Source organism: Scomber japonicus, chromosome 5 (genome assembly GCF_027409825.1).
Source record: "Scomber japonicus isolate fScoJap1 chromosome 5, fScoJap1.pri, whole genome shotgun sequence".
In the NCBI taxonomy this organism is placed as follows: domain Eukaryota; kingdom Metazoa; phylum Chordata; class Actinopteri; order Scombriformes; family Scombridae; genus Scomber; species Scomber japonicus.
Genome location: NC_070582.1, coordinates 29,744,499 through 29,763,633, shown reverse-complemented (window position 1 = coordinate 29,763,633; position 19,135 = coordinate 29,744,499). Strand labels below are relative to the sequence as shown.

Sequence of the window (19,135 nt, the reverse complement as noted above, 5' to 3'; positions counted from 1 at the left end):
CAGGCTGTTTTGTGACATAAACTCCAAAATAGCAAACATTTCTGCTGTCTGGATGGAATAACTCACCACAGGCAAGACTAGAAAGATAGAAATCACCAAAGCAAACAAAAAAAACATGAACCTAAACACTGCTGAAGTCTTTTTTCAGAGTGATTTAAAATAATATGTTTACAGACTTTGGATTGATAATTACTTGTATTTATATGTAGGGACTGAATATAAAAATGTGTTGCAATAACTAAGACATGCAGTCGTGAGATGAGCTGACCCACCGAGCTATCGGCTGTTTCCACTCAGTGTCACAGGCCGACGACTTCAGCAGATGGTTTCAAGGTGACGTGAGTTCTGAGGGGAGAGATAAAGAAACTGCTTCACACACACACACTGAATAAACACACTCACATGGACAGCTCGTCCTCTTTTAAATGACACAGTACGGTAGCTGTGTACAGTATGTTGGGCATGTGTCTCACCGGTGTGTCGTTCCACTGCCGCGGCAGGTCCTCTGGCTCGGGTGGGTAGGACATCCAGGACGGGCTACGGTACGAAGATGGTGGTGACATGACGAAGTAGTCTGAGTAACCCGGGCGGTTGGCTGATATAGCGTACACTGCTGTTATTGGATTTCCTGTGAAATGCAAAAACAAGTATATTAAACCTTGTTCAGATCTTGACCGCCGTCTGCGCTTCAACGCCTTACAAGTCTGCGTCTTACCTGAGTAGGTGGCGATGGATTGGTCGACAGTGACAGCAGGGAAGGGCGTCCTGGACAGTGGCAGGTAGGGGGCGCCGTTGTGCTGCTGGGCCTGCAGGTCCGAGGCCTCTGACACACGAGGCTTCAGACTAACATCAGGAGTGGAACTGTTGAGAGCAGAGGAGAGACATGTGTTGTAATGGAAACAGACAGCATTAGCACAAATTAGCATTGTATCTGTCAGCAGCCACATTAAACTGACTCCCCATGAAGAGGAGAGGAGGTCATTAGGGAGGGGAGAGGTGTAAATCTGTTCCACTTGATTGAGGGTTTTTTTTTTAATTATAAGTGAGGAGGACAGATTTGATTATGTCTAATTTTCTGCTGCAGTCAGGTGGATGAATCAAGAAAATAAACTACAACATAATTTCAACAAGAAATGGTTTGCTGAAGAAGAAATGAGTGTTCTCTCAGGAGCAAACAATGCAAACAGGGTAAAATGTCATAAAAAATGTTTAAGGTGTAAAAATGATGAATCACTCAAAGCAGTTGAAGTGTCAATTGAAGTTGAAAGACTGAAAGCGGTGTTCACACTCAAAGATTGAGAGCCGAAAGCAGTTGAAATCAGCTGATGTGTAATCTCTGAAAAGGTTTAAAAATTCAGATTCAAATTCAAGTTTAAGCGTCAGTTCATATGTAAGCACTGAAAGCAGCTGAAGTGTCAGTTGAAGTTGAAGCACTGAAAGCGGTCTTCACTCTCAAAGTCTAAGAGCTGAAAGCAGTTATGATTTGATGTGTAATTGCTAAGAGTGTTTAAAAATTCTGTTTCAAGTTTAAGTATCAGTTTATATGTAAGCACTGAAAGCAGCTGAAGTGTCAGTTGAAGTAGAAACACTGAAAAGAGTGTTTAAACTCAAAGTCTAAGAGCTGAAAGCAGTTGATATCATTTGATGTGTAATCTCTGAAAGCACAGAAAGCACTGGAAGCAGCTGAAGTGATTTAAAGAGTAAGAAATAAAAGGAGTTGAACTGGCAGTTGAAGCATAAATGATGAAAGCAAGTGAAATGTGCCAGATGCAAACTGTAAACAATTGTTAGTGGGCCTGAAAGCAGTGATAGCAACTACCATGTGAGATGTAAAAATAGTTGAAGTGTCAGCTCATGTGTTTACACTGAAAACAAGCACTCTATCAGCAGAAAAAAATGAACTAATTCATCAGCTTTAGTATCAAACCCACATAGTTAGAACTAATGACCAGCGTGTACTGATCAGACCTGCTTCATGTTTGGCTCTTCTTTTTTTTTAATAGCAGATTCACGTAGACACAAAAATGATGGACTAATTATATACAAAATATTCAAGCCAACACACACAGCAACTGCACCGCACACTAATGCCTATTAGAGGAATACAATATTAGAATATCACTTGATGTGTTTTCCCACTGTGAAGGGTGAGGAGGTACACGCATATAAATGAGATTTTGGGTTTTTTGTATAATTACAACACAATGTATTGTACAGAGGTGTGAAAAAGCTTTTTGTCCATTCTCTATGATTACTGTAACTAAAATGTGATTGGGATTTTTAGCACCCTACATTTACCTTTTCAGTCATTAACATCATACATTTATTACTTTATGCTGTTATTTAGAATCTATATACTTATTGTATACTGTTGTGTTGCGATGACTGAATAAAACACACTACTACTAAAAATTCTACAACATTTTATATGCTGATTCCAGTATATTTAGAGTCAGTATATTTCCATTTCCATTTTAGGCCAATAAAAATAAATAAATTCAGCATTTCTCCCCCTCTAGAATTTTTCCCCCTCCTCTACAGTGCAGCCTCATCCTCCTCTCCACTGTAGCAGCACTGGCTGTTTTACGTGTTACACTACAGTAAGGGGCCAGAGGACAGATGATGTCATTGCCCGAGTTCAGGACCATAATGCATTGTGCACAGTCACGTCTTGTGGTGCATACTAAAGAGGAATTAAAATGCTGTGCTCCTTCTTTCCCCCGGGGGCACACAGGAGTTGATGTATGATGAGCTGGCTGATTATGACTTTATATTTCTGCTTTTAAAGCAAGAGTAATGCTCACACACTGCCGACCCCGAGTCTAAAATACATTAGCAGCAATTAGAGCAGTGCAAAAGCAACATAGCTGTCTCTGTCAACCACTAAATCTAAATGAAATCCTAAATAATGCCATTATAATTTATTAGATGAATAATCAGTTACTGTCCTTGCATTTTCCTGCAGATAGCTGTCCCTGTCACTCTGCAGCACATTGAGGGGAAGAGAGGGGGGGGGGGGGGGTTGAACATGTTTACTTGTGGCAGTTATTTTCCCTCACTCTGTCCACTAGATGGCGAACATGCCCCTTTATTATGCAATCCAAAGCAGCTGAACAGTCAATCACTCTCTGCAGTGCTAAAGTGCCCAGCAACACGGTGCACACAGCAACAGCATTTAAATGAAGAAGAAGCCGCTCGGTCCAAATGATGCAGAATAGCATATGAGCCTGAGAGAGAGAGACTAAGAGTGAGAGTGAGAGTGAGGGAAGTGAGAGGCAGAAATAGAGGGCGGATGTGGAGGGCAATCGGTTCAAACGCCTGTATAATATTCTGTATCTATTTTCTCTTGTGTCCTCTACATGTATTTATTTAATACAGTGTTTAGCCCCGGTGCTGTGTTTTGATTGGCAGTGGAGTCTTTTGGGAATGCTTTTAAATGCTATATGTGTACATTTCCTTTAAGTTTGTTCTCTGAATAAAATACTGAACTGCATGTTCCAACACAGTGAAGCATTTTTACATCACTGTGTATCTTCAGTGAGAGCACACACTGTTCCTTGCTTTTATGAGTTGACTTCATCTGCTTTTTTTTTTCTTTTTCTTCTCTAATGTTTTTTTTCTTCTTGATTGATTGATGTGTTGTACCGTCGTAGCGAGGTCCCAGGCGGTGGTCCCGGTCTTGAGGGGATCAGTGGCGGCGGAGAACCGATTCCCATATCAGGAAGCTGGGTGAACCGGAAACCCTGCGCAGGCCATACAAATATGATTTTAGAAATCTACAGTATTAGAGTAGCGTCTGGATAATATGATGTACGAGACAACCTTGAAGCAACAATAAAATGATCCTGACAAACACAGAGGGTTTAGAAAAAAATCAGATGTCTGATCAGAGCGCAGTACAAACAAGACTCAAGCTGCACGAGGCAACTTTATTTGCTGGTGGGTGTTCAATCCTCAGTCCCTTTAATCTCTCTAAAGCTTCTCCCTTGCCGATCCGCTGTTGGCAACACACACACACACACACACACACACACACACACACACACACACTGACAAGCTTTTCTCAATGTCCATGCTCTTTTTGAATCCTCTTTTTGAGTGCATTCACAATTTAGCAAAGTCGTTGCAGTGAAAAGGTGTGAATTTGGAGTCGCTGCATGACCGAATCGACAGATAACTGCTTAATTATGCAAATTCTGAATGTTTATCACAGGCTTGGCAAAAAGGCTTTAGTTTTTGATCGGCACTACAGAGCAATTTTCCACTCTGCTCTGCGTGGTTATGACAGCATGGCATTGTGATTTGTTTACTAAACGCTTCTGTAACATGAAGTGAATCCTGATTAGACACTGAAGTACAACGCTGACAATACCAATCTATATTTTTCAAATCTAAAAGCATCTGTGACGATCCTAAATACACCGTCCTGTTGTTGGAAATACTCACTGCGCCACTAAATGTGTTTAACGTTAATCCTTCTTTCCTAAAAATAGTCCCATCTCTTCCTGTTTGAGTAATGTTTGTAACAGAACTACAGTGGCCCAGCTGTTTTAGGAAATTACCAAGCCTTTTTTAAAAAGATGAAATTATATATTTATGATCTGGTTTTTAAAGATTCAGTACAGTAGTAATCAGCGGGTGCCACAGGATAGGGAAGTCATGAAGAATTCAGAGATAGACTATCATCATCTTGTTTTGGTCTTTTCATGGGAATTATTGACAATGAGAGAAATACACAAAAAGAACAGCTGACTTATTTCTTAAATCTGCTTCTATTGTGAAGGAAAGACCCAGCTGATTTGATTTGACCCAAAAAAGTCTATCATCTAAAATGCGTACTTGCCTACTACCTTTTCCTGCTTTTAATATTTCTTTATGAGCAATCGTATCATATCAATATAGATCTATCTTACTCTATTTCCTCCATTGATCTCTATGTGAGTTTTTATTGGAGCTACTATCCTCTGAAGAAATAGTCCCACTGAACACAGCTAATGGACAGTGAAGCCTGTCATATATTAGGAAGACGTTTGTGTTGAATTTTTTAAATGAAATTTTTCACTGCTGTGATCACCAGACATAAAGCTGCATTCACCAAGACATCTCTGAGACTGATTATACTACTAATAATAATCATAATAAATCTATCTATGTTTTTATGTTTGTGCTTTACCGGTTTGGGCAGGCTACACTGATGCATGTCCTCGTAGGCTGCGCTCCTCTGCCTGCCTCCACAGGGGTGGTTCATGGTCCCCGGGGCGCTGGTCACCCCGTCGCTGTAGTGGCTGGTGTGGGACGGGTTGTAGGCGCTGTGGGCATGGTGGTGGTGATGGTGGTGGCTGCTGGTGAGAGAGGAAGGTCAAAAGCAATATTGAATGTTTCTATTCTCTTGAGTTCAGTGTGTGTGCAGAATATAATCAAACAGATACTTCACTTTCTGTACTTACACAATACTGTAAATCATGCAGATGTGCCAAAAAATGAGATCATCTGTTAAAAAAAACAACTATAAATTTACTTGGTTGGTGGGGAGGGTGGGTCGTGGTCCGGGGGTGCCAAGCTGAAGGCGTTGCCTAACAACATATGCATCTGTGTGCGGACCTCGTCAATGGACGGCTGAGAGCTGAGCGTGGAGGAGTCCGAGCCGCGGTGAGCCTTCACCCCCAGGCTGCCGTTCGCTGTGCCAGTAGATCCGCCTCCGTAACCCAGAGAGCTCATCAGACGGTCCACGTTGGTCTCTTCAAACGGTTCTGGTTCACCCTGAGGAGTACACACACACACACACACAAAGAGTCAGTAAGCAGGAGATGGCTGCTTTCAACAACCCACTCATTAAGCAAAGAGGATGTAGAAATAACATGTGTTCCATCTCAGATCAGCAATATATTTATATCAGTCAACAGAGAAGTTTCAAAACTGTTCAAACTTTCAAGATCTATCCAATCCAACTAATCAGTCCCACATCTGTCCTGCAGAGACCAGATAAGTAGTGTGTTGATGAAAGGATGGAGCAGTTAGTTCCTTCTACAAATATGATTTTTAAATATATTTCTGACATCTCCAAATCCTTAAATTCATTTAAATGCATTTTTAAAAAATTCACAGAGATTTGGTTCCATTCTTCTCTGCATCATTTCAATATAACCTCTTAAAGCAACAAAAGCTGGATATTTGAACCATTCCCATTATGTGTGACACGTAAGATTGATGTATGCTTTTTGGGCAATAAAGGTTTCATTCATACTGTAGATATTGTAGATATGTATTTCCGCTTCTCTGCTCGCTAGTTAACTCGTTTTCACACAATTCTCAACATGTGGCATAAGCTGTTAGCGCTGACTCATCTTGTTTGAGGGACATGTCCTTCACTGTGTGTAGTCATTAACAACAAGTAGGACATGTGGTTATTTTCTTAAACAAAAATATGTAAATAGATTTTTTAATTATTCCAAATCATAATTTCAATTTTTTTCCCTTTCAAATGAGCTCCTCCACAATCTTTAAGCACACATACAGTAAGTTTTGACCTAGGTAATATGGCCGAAATTAATGTTACAGTATTATTGAACATGCTCCAATACTGATATATATAACATGATATGAAAAACTTATTGAAACATCTTAGATCTCTCACATCTGAGCTTTGACTCATTAGTTTGCCCGACAGAACCTTGTAATGTGATAAAAGATCATACTAAATATTTACCCAGCTGTAATACACTGCATACCCACACACACACACACACACACACACACACACACACACAACCCAAAACGGCACACACACACACACACACACACAAATAAAGTGGGCAAATCAGCACAACTACATGGCACGCTGCTGTAAGTTGCTTATGGCAAGAATTATAATGCATGAACAGCAGCCTGATAAGATATGCAGCATACCTACTGTGCACACACACACACACACACACACACACACACACACACACACAAATACATGCTCGTGCACAAACACACCCACTGTTCTACTTGTGCTGCTTCAAACAGTTTGGCGCATCCAAGGCTATTAACCGCTATCGAGTCACCCATCTGAATCCATGAATAGGCTATAATCATATTCACAGTCATTGACATTCAGCTAGGTAGCACGGTGGCTGCTGTTACTGCGCTGCAGCAGAGAAGCAGCATGAAGAGATTTCACTCACACTCACTCTATCACCCTCTTTTCGTTAATATCTCTTTCTTCCATCCTCCATCTTTTCCTTCCTTTTTAATCTTTTTTGTCATTTCCCTCCTCTCCCACATGGTTCATTATCTCTCAGTTAGGTGCAGGTTTATAAAGTTCATCCAAAGGTAATTTGTTAATCCTCTAGGTGTGAGCTCAGAGAATGGGAAGGAGCGAGCACGAGTAAAAAGGAGGGGAAGTAAAGGATTTAAGTTAGAAATGCTCTCAAGATTATTTTATTATTTTTGACAAGCTGGCAGAGCTTTACTTTGCTACAACAGTCATGTGACTCGTTCAGAAGACGAAGGAGAGGTTTCATCACCGCTCTGTGTGACTCACCTGTGCAAGAGGTCGGACCTGAGCTGCTGTATTACAGTTTGTTACAGAATCCAGCTTCAAAATATTTCACAGCTTTACATGGTTTTGCTGCAGGGTACTTTTTTTTTTTTAAACTGAATTTCTGCCACTGTGAATCCTTCACTCTACTCAGAAACGCTTAAGTTTAGTTCATGGTCCTGGTTCAATTTGCTTCACATTTTTTAAATATCATCTTTAAAAAAAACTTGCTGTCATTTCTCTTATTTCAGGTTGGGTGTTTTAAAATACTATAAACTAGGTTAACTTGGCTCCTGGTTCACTCACATCATAGCCATTGTTGCGGATGCCCCTCCTCGATCTCTCTCTGAGCACCAGCAGGTCCATCTCTGTCTCCACTGGGCTGGGGCTGCTCAGAGACTGCCTGCTCCAATAGGTGGGCTCCCTTGGGTGGGAGTACCTGATGGACAGATGGAGAGGAAAAAACACTGTAGTTACGTCCTACACATGTTGGGGTTTATGAATTTTTCAGAGTTAATTCAATTAAATAGTTAATAGTTAAATCATTTGAAATCTTAAATATATATCTATTTTATGTCTGGTAGAAATGTTGAGTTAGTATTAATGTCATCCACTTTAAAATTAGAGTGTGAATCATCATTTCAGACACACTTACTGAATTTAAGGACACTTTATTCATTCATATTTTTTGAAGCAAAGTGTTTTACAAAGTGGTTGTCATTCACCTTTACACACACTGAATGCAGCGAGGTGCCATGCAAGACACTGGTCTGATCTGCAGGAATTTAAGGTTCATGGTTGGGGTGTAAATCACAAGATTATATGGATTCAATGGACAACGATTTGATCTTTGTTTCTTGATATAACAAAATCAACCGTGATATGATTTTGATTGGATTCAGGAGCCAGTAAGTGGCATAAACGGTGCCAGGATGAACGTGTTCAATCAGTTTATAAAAAGAAGCAAAACACACAAATATCTGTACGAATTGTAAAATATTAATGCGTTGACCAAAAAATCAATATACACCAGTCACTCACTCCTTATGTGTTGCTTAGCAACTATGCACCTCAACTACAAATCTACAGTAGATCCATACTTCCTGATGGACAAATACAATTAGATTTGACTTTAATGATTATTGATTAGACAAGAAAAATACATAAATTCAAAAACTGCACCATAAGATATTTGGCTCTGCTTAAGGATACCAGTCAATTGAAAAGCACTTTAATAGATTACTGCTTTAAAAAAAATATGATGAAATAGAATCATTTCATATCTCAATAATTAAATAGGATTCAGTTTTGATGGTGAAGTTTACAAATCATTTTACACCGTCAGCAACTGTCAGCACACATTTAATGAAATTTCATCCCATGCTGGCAAACATCTGAAAATATTTTTTGTGGTTGATTCTTTTAATTAGTTGAACCATCTGCAGATGATTAAAGGGGCATTTATATATTTTGGATGATGCCTTTAACATTGAACTACTCTTACTTTTTCTACCATCCTGCATGATTCTCCATACCTCTTATGACAACCTGCGAAAGAGGCCCTCTTCTCCTCGGCGGTCATCGGCTCCTTGACCCCGTTGTCGTGCCGACTGTGGCGGGCATCACGGTGACTGTAACCGTGGCTTCCTGTCTCGGACAGCGAGAACTCTCCGTAGCCCTTCCTCCGAGCCTTCTGACGCAGTTTGTTCCTGTAGTGCTCGATGTCTGACTTCTGCTTCAGCCCTCCATGGTTTGCCTTCAAATGACACAATAAGTATTGAATTCAAGGACTCTCATTTTCTTGGCTCTATAAACTTACACCTAAAGAGGAAACCAGTTGGGTTCTGTGTTCATTTTTTATGACTGAGCTGACATTCTGCTGTATTTCTAGACAGATCAATGAGTTTTAACAAAACATTCCCTCCAGCCCGATAATCAGAGAATGTGTCACGCCCTAAACATGATATTTTACTGCTAATGTACATCAATCAATTGCAGATGAACAGGGGAAACTGGAGACCCCCCCTAAGGCTGATTTTCTGATCTGATGTCAATAGACAGAGAGATAATTTAACATGGGCTTGTAGAGAGGTTGGGGTGGAAAAAAAGAGAGGATAAAGAGTGAGAGGTGACAGGCTGGGTGGGAGGAGAGTGACGGGAGGGGTGAGAGATTAGAGAGGAGGCATAGTGTTTGCATCTGAATGCAGTATCAGCGCATGCAGCGTGTCCCAGAAGAGATTTTAGAAAAATGCTACAGTACAGAGAGAGAAAGATGGCAGACGACCTGAAACTGAAGAATGTAACAGGAAGTAACAACAGAGCTCCGAAACACAACACAAACACTGTGACTGGAAACTATCTGACACCCTGCATCACTACCAAATGTTTTTTGTACTGTATGTGTGTGTTTGTGACTCATGATGATGATGCTCTAGTTTCTGCACTGCCCTATACTGTCAAGACTCACCTCACAGTAGAGAGCAATGCAGCCTTGGAGGTGTGTGTGTGTGTGTGTTTGTGTGTGTATCATACAGTATATACATGTGTGTGTATGCAGACGTACCTCCCCATTGACGACCACAGAGTCTTGGCTGTGGGAGGAGGATGATGGGTAAGAGTAGGTTGGCTGGGCAGTCATGGGTTTAATGGTGATGAGACGCAGAGAGCCAGTATGTTCTTCATACGGATCTGGGGAGGAGAAGAAGAAGAAGAAGAAGTACGTTAGCATGAGTCAGACAGTCTTTCTGTGTGATGTTAAAGGAATTATCACACATTCTAGTAATTCCCACATTATTTCACAGAGGAATCCCTTTGGTAAAACGTTTCAAATTGGAAATTTCGCAGCAGTATAAGCGCAGGGAATTTCCCTCAGCGTTAAGGGAATAGTTTGACATTTTTGGAAATCACACTTTTTCCCCTGAGAGCCAAATGAGAAATTTAATACCACTCTCATATCTGACTGAGGCACAAAAGACTACAGCCAGCAGTTACTTAGCATACCTTGGCTTAAAGACTGGAGACAGAGGGAAACAGGAAGGTTGGGAGTGTCCAAAGGTTGAAAAAAACTATAGACCAGCACCTCTGAAGTATAATATAGTCTAATGTAAAAGAATGACAAGTAGTGGTTTTATCCTGTTATTAATCTGTACGCTGTAGCTTTATATTGAATAGACAGACATGATGGTATCAGTATTCTCATACTGCATCTGTTAAACTATCTATGGGTCAGTGACACATAAGGGTTGGCAAGATGAGCTATTCAAAAATATCTTTAAAAACTGTTTTAAAAGCAGCATCAAGTTTGACCTTTTTTTAAAAACCAAAAGTAAGACTGAATGCTCCTGAAAATGTCAAATGGTGTAACCACAAAAGAATGATAAATATTCAATATTTTATCCACCAGTAGTGTATTTAAGTGTTCTTATACAAAAAATTACTATACTATGTAATAATAATTACTTATGATAAAAAAAGAGTAATAATGTAAGATCATGCCAAACTAGTAGCAATTGGTGGTTTTATTACAATTTTAGTTTGGAAGCTACATGTTTTGTAGAGTATTTCACACTATTATCTACCTGTCTACATTTGATGAGGACAACACATTGCAAGGACAACATACTCAGCCCCTCAGGAAACTAACACATTTTTTCCTCTGATGATAATCCAGCTCTACAGTCGGTAGAAATATTAACCTTGAATACTTTTGTTTGGTGCAAACTGAAATGTGTAGTTATAGTATAGTGTGTAAAAAAAACTGTGAAGTACCAAAAGCTGACAAAAAAATAGCAGTGTTGCATAGTCTCTGGCATCAGAAAATATGAAAAAATATCTTGAATGATGGTTCTGTGCTATTGAAGTGAGACAGTGAACCAACATGTCTAAGAAACAGCTGTTCTCTTTCTTTTAAGTCATCTTTTTGGCTTTTTTAATGTTGTTTTCTATGTCAACTTTGTCTGACTACACTGTACGCATGGAAAAACGATGATGAATTTGTCTCCACTGTAAGATTCACTTGTTGTCATGGCAACTTTACACATTTAGATTAGAGAGCTAGTACATTAGATATAGTGTTTAGGTATGTTTAAGCCTCAGGATTTCAAAAAAAAAAAAAGCAACAACTGTGTGAAATGTAATGTTGTTTATCCTGATGAGAATGAGCTGTGTTTTAAAGTGTGTCATCTGCTTCCTGAGGTATATCTGTATTTATGTGTATGTTCTTGTGGGGAGCAGCAGATGGACAGTGTTGTGTTGTACTGAGTCCACTGTGACTCACCGCCTGACTGACATCATATGGCAGTCTGCTGCTTCATTGTAGGGCTACAACAGTCTGCCATTAACCCAGCTCCAAACCCACACTGTCACCATTCATCCCGGCTGCAGCTCAGCCCCGCTTTTATTTATCGCTCTCCCTGCACCGATTATCAGAGTGTGACAGTTAAGGTCAGGACAAGTGGCGTCACGAGCAGCGGAGCCTGTGAACTACACTGGAGACCATGACACAACATGTAGATGAAGTGCACTTTGAACACAGGATGCTGTTGTGAAAGAGTTGTCACATTTTACATTGTGTAATCAAACATGTCAAGTTTTTTCCCCTTCCTTTCTTTCCCATGTGAAGCTCTATTTTCCTGGTTGTGGAATATAACACACTTTTTCTCATCTGATTATGCCGCTTCATTTCATTGCTACAAAATACATGTTTGCATTATTGGAATACAAAAAAAACTTTTTAGAGGAACTGTTACTGAGGGCATTTTTTATTAGCATTTTCCGCACAGAGGGAAATAAACACTGTGACTCAATTACAATCTGCTTGTTGACTTTGCTCGGCTGTTTACTGCTTTATGTCTGCTGTGATCTAGTCATTGCTCGCAAGTATGGAGATGAGTTTTTTAGTCACGGCTGTAAGGACGACAATATTGCTCACTCAGTCCATCCCCTGGATCTGGACTGAAATATTGTAAGAACTGTAAGATGGATTGCCATGAAATGTTTGTACAGATATTCATGTTCTCCAGAGGATTAAACCTTACCGACTTTGGCGATCCTCTGGAATTTCATTTAGCACCACCAGCAGCTCAGGTTTTTCACTGATCAAGTAAAATGCCTTGACAACTACTGGATGGATTTTTACAATTTTGAGTACAGACATTCATCATTAATTTCCACTAGGATGATCCCCCCCCCCCCCCCATCAGCCCCTGCTGTATTTGAGGCTTAGTACTAATTAGCATGCTGAATTCATATGGTTCACACTATACACATTACTTGCTAATCATCAGTATATTATAGTTGTTATTGTGAGCTTGTTAACATGCTGATGTTAGCGTTTAGCTCAAAGCTCTACAGCTGTGCTACTCTCTCAGGTCATTTACTCAGGTAGTGTGAAGCAGGTGAATGGTGAGAAAAGGATTTTAAAAAAATCTTCTCATCTAATTATGTAGAGATAGAAGAAAAAAATATGTTTTTTAATCTTGCAGATGAGAGAGAGATCAGTATCTTTCACTGCACATAAAAGGGCCAAGGATTGATCTGAGGAAGCTGATTGATCTGAGAGTCAATTTGATCTATACCACGATCACTGTTGCATGTTATCCTCCTTTTCTTTCATTTTTTCCCCCCACTTCTCCTCGTGATACAAGCTGGTGTAATTCAGCTTCAAGTAGGTGAGGTGAGTAATACAAAGACTATATTATATTATATGCACTATATCTTTTCAATAATAGTACAATTACAGCCTCTTCTGTTAGTAAGGGTGTTGTTAATATAAAAAATATTGGAGCATCATTAAGTCAATCTGATAGCATAACCACACTTATGATTAAAGAGACTCTCAATGTAACAAAGAAACTACCTGAACTAGAGAATATCCTTTAGTGCCCTCAGCCACACACACACACACAGACACACACATACACACACACACACGCACACACCTCCTGATTCAATTTGAACCTATTTCCCCCATTGATGTCACACACAGCAGGAACATAGGAAGTGTGATGTCTGTTAAAACTGGTGACATGTGTGAGTGTGTGTTTCCTGTCCTTCTGTCAATTCATATCTCAAATATAATATCTAAGATCTCAGTGCTGCATATTACCATGTGTGACATTAGGTGTGAAGGGTACACACAGTAGATTTTGGTACATTTGCTTTTTGTCAACATGCCCTGACCTTGTTTTATCCATGTGAGCTGAGGTAGAGAGGAGTTACTCAGGCGATACAAAAATCACTCCAGCTTTACCCTGAAATGACACAGCAGAGACTTCAACATGCCATCAGGTTTAAAGTGAAAGGGCAAACGGAGCGCCTGACACAGCTGGGTGAAAGGTATGACTCGTCATGTTCTGTTACTGAGCTTTTCTCTTGTGATTATTTCTTTTTTCCCCATATTTTGTGTCTGTATTTTATTCTTGTGATGATTTTTCCCCCATGTTTTTCTTGTGATTATTTCTATGATTATTTCTTTTATCCCTTCTTTTTGGTCTGTATTTTTTGTATTTATATGACTGTGTGCAATCCTTCTTTTTCTCTGAATTGCACATCTATTCTTGTTTACTGGATTTACACTTGTATTAATCTTTGATTATCTTTAACAGTATAAAGTCTGTTTTCCTTCCTTCTCTTATCCCCCCCCCCCCACACTTCTGTCCATCTCTGACTCTCTGTGAAAAGTAGTGGAGAAAATGAAATAATTACTCATCCTCTCCTCTCCTCGTCTCCTCCGGGTATTCATTCATTCGCTTGCATAAACACTATAAATCAAACAAATTATAGTGAACGCTGGCCTGATGCAAAAAAAAAAGATTGAACATCATAGCGTCCTAGAATGTCAGTGAACAGAGGCGAGGTCTGCTGCGTTATCAGCGATCAGAGCCATGTTTACGCAACACATTGTGAGCGTGCGTAGCTTGAAGATCTGCCTGGTTATCTGTTCAACAAGTCGTATCGAGGATACGGCACGATTCACTGACACCACTGACTGCTGTTACTGTATATCAAAGCACGTGTAGCTTTCATCTGAGACTATAATGATCTGTATCTAAATATGAACAGGATCATAAAGTATACATACGGCACATTGACTGGACGGGTTCTGCATTTTCTGTCAGCCATAGTAAATCATTTCGGTGAGACTTGTTTTTTTCACTATCTTTCAAAGCAGAACTCAGAAACCTTGCCCCCACCGTGTTTTTCACAACTCAAGTACAGTATGTCCGACTGAATGTCACAAAAAAGGCAAAGATGCAAATCAGATCTGTACTGTTTTTCCTTCTTTTGATGTGATGGTGCACAAAGGATAAATGGCACTTTGTTTTTGGATGAGGAAGAAGAAGAAGAGTGATAATAAAAAATAATTATAAAAATAGAAATCCTTTTAAATCCCTCTACCATCATCCACAAGAGTCCAATCAAATCATAAGTGAAACTATAAAAAGACACATAATGTTATAAAATAAATGTTGTATTCTTTCCCCTTTAACACATGAACCCAGTCTCCCGTGAAAAAGACCCTGCACTGTCTTAAATAAAGGCTTTTAGAAGATTAACACTCCGGCTTTAATAATTCTTAATGAATCATTTACTACTGCTCTTGCAAGATCTATTATTAATTAGTTATTAACATGCTGTTTCTCAAATGAATTAAAGTACTAACTAAAAGATGGCAGAGATTTTTTAAACAACCTGGCAATCTAATAGTTGTCCTCATCAATGGTTTATTACTCATTTATAAAGTCATTAATTATAACTTATAAAACTATTTGTAGAGATCCAGTGAAACAGTGCTTTTCCCAAACAGCTGCACACAATGATTCATTATTGTAAAGCATGATCATATGCTGTGGGTTATATGGATTTGAATAACACCTAATGCGACAGTTGGGCTGTCACAACTCCCTCCGCCTACTTTTCCTGTCTTTCCTCTACGATTCTACTCAAAAAAAAAAAGTAACTTGATGCAACGTTGAAAGAACCTGCGCTGCTACAACCGCTTGGCTTTTATCTCCATGCAGAGATTTGAGCTTTGCGTCCCGAAATGAGGCGAGTCGACTTAAAACGCCTGAAATACTGTAAAGAGGAAGTGAGACGCAAACACCTGAAATGTTTCTTTTGATTCAGTGAACAGCGTTATCCACTATGTGTGTGTGTGTGTTTGTGAGTAAAATAACACGTGATTATGTGTGTCGTCACTGATGGTTACATGATACAGAAACGGGCTGAGTCACTGCACGCATGAGTGACTTCATTCTTTTAATTTATGTACACTTCATGAGTTCATGTTAATCATCCTTCGGGCAACATATCGTAGTATCTGAATCTGTGTGTGAGCAACACATGTGTGTGCATGAGTTAGGTTAGTGTGTGTGTTTAGTGATCACTGTTTTATTAGTAATGACAGACTGTAGTGGGCACAAACATAAGGAGTGGCAGCTTTTCCTTCTTTTCTCCATCCATCTATCCATTATTCGCTCAATCTTTCTCCCCTCACTTACTCCTCAGGATAATACTCTTAAATCTCACTCTTTCTCCCTCCATCTTTCCTTCCTCCTCCTCCTCCTCACCGTTGGCGCTCCTCTTGTGCAGATCCTCTTTGCCGTTCTTGCCGCTGCTACCGGTCGCCGTCCTTCGGGCTGAGGAGCTCTTGCTTGTGTTCAGCTTCCCGGAGCTGCTACTCGACACCGAGCTGTCCTCCTCACTTGGCAACCGCCTGTGGTAGCCATGGCAACAGAACAGAACAGAGAGAGAGAGAGAGAGAGAGAGGGAGGGCTTGTGAGTCTCAGCATGTACATATAAAGCACATCATCATCTCTCACTCAGTACTGGAAACACACTAAATGGATCCTGATTGCTTTAAATTGAAGTTAAAATAACTTGAACAGAGTGTGTGCATATATGTAATGGAGGGAAGATGAGGGAGTGATCTCACACATGTAATTACAAATAGAAAAGAGACAGAAAATAGAGGATAAATACAAATATAAAAGACAAGTAGCAACAATGATACTAATTTTTCTGAATGTCTTTTAATTTTTCAGCAGTGAATTCATGTATGTCTCATAAACAAACACACACAGTACAGACAAGTGCACACAGACCCATCCACCCATCAATAAACGCAAGCAGAAACCTTTGGAAGACCTACTTATATACAGCTTGTTCTCTTTGTTCTTGCCTCACACACACACACACACACACACACACACACACACACACACACACACACACACACACACGCACGCACGCTCACGGCCTTGAGGCATGTAAGCCGCAGCAGCCTCACAACGTGACAGGCCCCGTCTACAGGTGGTGTGAGATGCACAGATCAGCGAGACCGGACATTACAGAGCCCACCCCCCCACCCTCCCCTCATCCCCCTGCCCCAAGGCGAGGCTAACTCACTATCTGTTGCCAACACGTAAACACACACAGACAGAGAGCGGCCTGAGCAGCGGTCAACTGGCTGGCCGAGTCACAGGAAAAGTCATGTGGTATTAAGCAAAGAGCCAGAGGGATGGAGAGAGAGAGGGATGGATGGAGAGAGAGAGGGATGGGTGGAGAGAGAGGGATGGATGGAGAGAGAGAGGGGTGGGTGGAGAGAGAGGGATGGATGGAGAGAGAGGGAGGGAGGGATGGGGGAGAGAGAGGGATGGGTGGAGAGAGAGGGATGGATGGAGAGAGAGAGGGGTGAGTAGAGAGAGAGGGAGGGAGGGAGAGAGAGGGAGGGAGGGAGAGAGAGAGAGGGATGGGTGGAGAGAGAGGGAGGGAGAGAGAGGGAGGGATGGAGAGAGAGGGATGGATGGATGGAGAGAGAGGGATGGGTGGAGAGAGGGGGATGGATGGAGAGAGAGGGATGGAGAGAGAGGGATGGACGGAGAGAGGGATGGGTGGAGAGAGAGGGATGGATGGAGAGAGAGGGATGGATGAAGAGAGAGGGAGGGAGGGAGGGAGAGCGAGAGGGATGGGTGGAGAGAGAGGGAGGGAGAGAGAGGGAGGGAGGGAGAGAGGGGGATGGATGGAGAGAGAGGGAGGGATGGAGAGAGAGGGAGAGAGGGAGAGAGAGGGATGGATGGACGGAGAGAGAGGGATGGGCGGAGAGAGAGGGATGGACGGAGAGAGAGGGATGGGTGGAGAGAGAGGGATGGGTGGAGAGAGAGGGATGGGTGGAGAAAGAGGGATGGATGGAGAGAGAAGGATGGGTGGAGAGAGAGGGATGGGTGGAGAGAGAGGGATGGATGGAGAGAGAGAAAGGGATGGGTGGAGAGAGAGGGATGGATGGAGAGAGAGGGAGGGATGGGTGGAGAGAGAGGGAGGCAGGGAGGGGACAAAATACACAGTGTGTTCCATGTAAATGTGTCAGGCCAGAAAGAGGAAGAGCAGAATTAGTAATCACACTGCTGGAAAGTAACGTTCACCTCCCTCCCCTGCTCTTTTTTTTCCCTTCTTTGTGCCTCACATGCTGAAGCTCTCCAGAGGAGCAGCAAGCAGAATAAACTCTCTCTCTATGAAGCCTATGTAACCTGGTGGCTTTTTCTTTCCAGCAGGCAAGTGGAATGAAACAAACGCTCCTTCTCTCTGAGGTTTGAGGTTTTCTACGAACAAGGATGGTGAGACGAGGCAGGAAATGACATCACTGCTTTTGTGTGGAGACAATGGCGCGATCTTTATAACACATTGAGTTGCATTGATATTTTTCATTGTTTTGTGTTTTAGGGTTAGGTTTAATATACTACATTTAACTTGTAGAAATGAATTATCGTTAAATTCGAGCAAAGCCAAATTTTTGATTTTTGGCAATTGGGGAAAAAAAGGAGAATCAAGTCACAAAGTGTATAGAGGGGGTTACAGTAAAACTGAAAGAGAAAATTCTGACTCAATTAGTCTCCACCAATTTATATTCATAAACTCCCCATCAGTCATGTAGAAAAATGACAATTACAATCACTATGTTATGATCTAAGAGAACATTTTATACAATATGATGAATACAACATGTTTGTATTTTTACAGCTCTCAAATGTGACTGTGAGCACTATGTAAGGGTTAAATCAATATAATCAAATAATTGGACACTATGACTGATACTGGCTGTGATGAAATCCCATCATCATGAAGGACAAATGTTACAGTCCTTGCTCTGTGTAAAAAAACGTACCATTTTGCTGTCATGAGCACTTTCCCTATCCACCTTTCACCTTGTAATTTAGCACACTGAGGTCCGTTCATGCCTGTGCATTTTAAGGAAGAAGAATAAAGAATAAAAAAACTCTTCAGAAGCTTTGTTTCCGGTTCAGTTATAAAGTCCGAGAATAATTGCCTCCCTTTGTTGTCGTCTTGGTGTGAAATTCCCCCTCTCGTCCCGCTGCACGCAATCCTGCATCTGGTTAGAGGATGAAATACCACCCCGATTTTCTAATTAGTGTACACCCAGGTGGTAGAACAAACTAAGGTACCGTGTTTGGTGAGAAGTGCTTCCTATAAGACGTTATGTGTGCATATATATATTTACAGGTTGGTAAAGCTGATTATCGCATCGTGCCAGCTCTTGCAGCATTTTTACACTGTCATCATTGTTACGGTGAATGGTTCCCTCTGGTGTGGTTA

General features: G+C 40.9%; 1 protein-coding gene across 1 annotated transcript in view; it reads right to left on the bottom strand.

Annotated features, from left to right (window-relative positions):
* Nucleotides 1-315: 315 nt before the first annotated feature.
* Nucleotides 316-19,135, bottom strand: part of kiaa1549la (KIAA1549-like a) — a 99,564-nt gene continuing 80,744 nt past the window's right edge. Inside the window, exons 14-23 of the mRNA XM_053319515.1 lie at nucleotides 16,096-16,241; nucleotides 10,089-10,213; nucleotides 9,061-9,281; nucleotides 7,832-7,964; nucleotides 5,519-5,760; nucleotides 5,174-5,342; nucleotides 3,646-3,743; nucleotides 716-861; nucleotides 474-628; nucleotides 316-345 (exon numbers count right to left, since the gene is read on the bottom strand). Of these exons, the coding sequence (XP_053175490.1) occupies nucleotides 316-345; nucleotides 474-628; nucleotides 716-861; nucleotides 3,646-3,743; nucleotides 5,174-5,342; nucleotides 5,519-5,760; nucleotides 7,832-7,964; nucleotides 9,061-9,281; nucleotides 10,089-10,213; nucleotides 16,096-16,241 (1,465 nt within the window). The remainder of the gene's footprint in view (nucleotides 346-473; nucleotides 629-715; nucleotides 862-3,645; nucleotides 3,744-5,173; nucleotides 5,343-5,518; nucleotides 5,761-7,831; nucleotides 7,965-9,060; nucleotides 9,282-10,088; nucleotides 10,214-16,095; nucleotides 16,242-19,135) is intronic.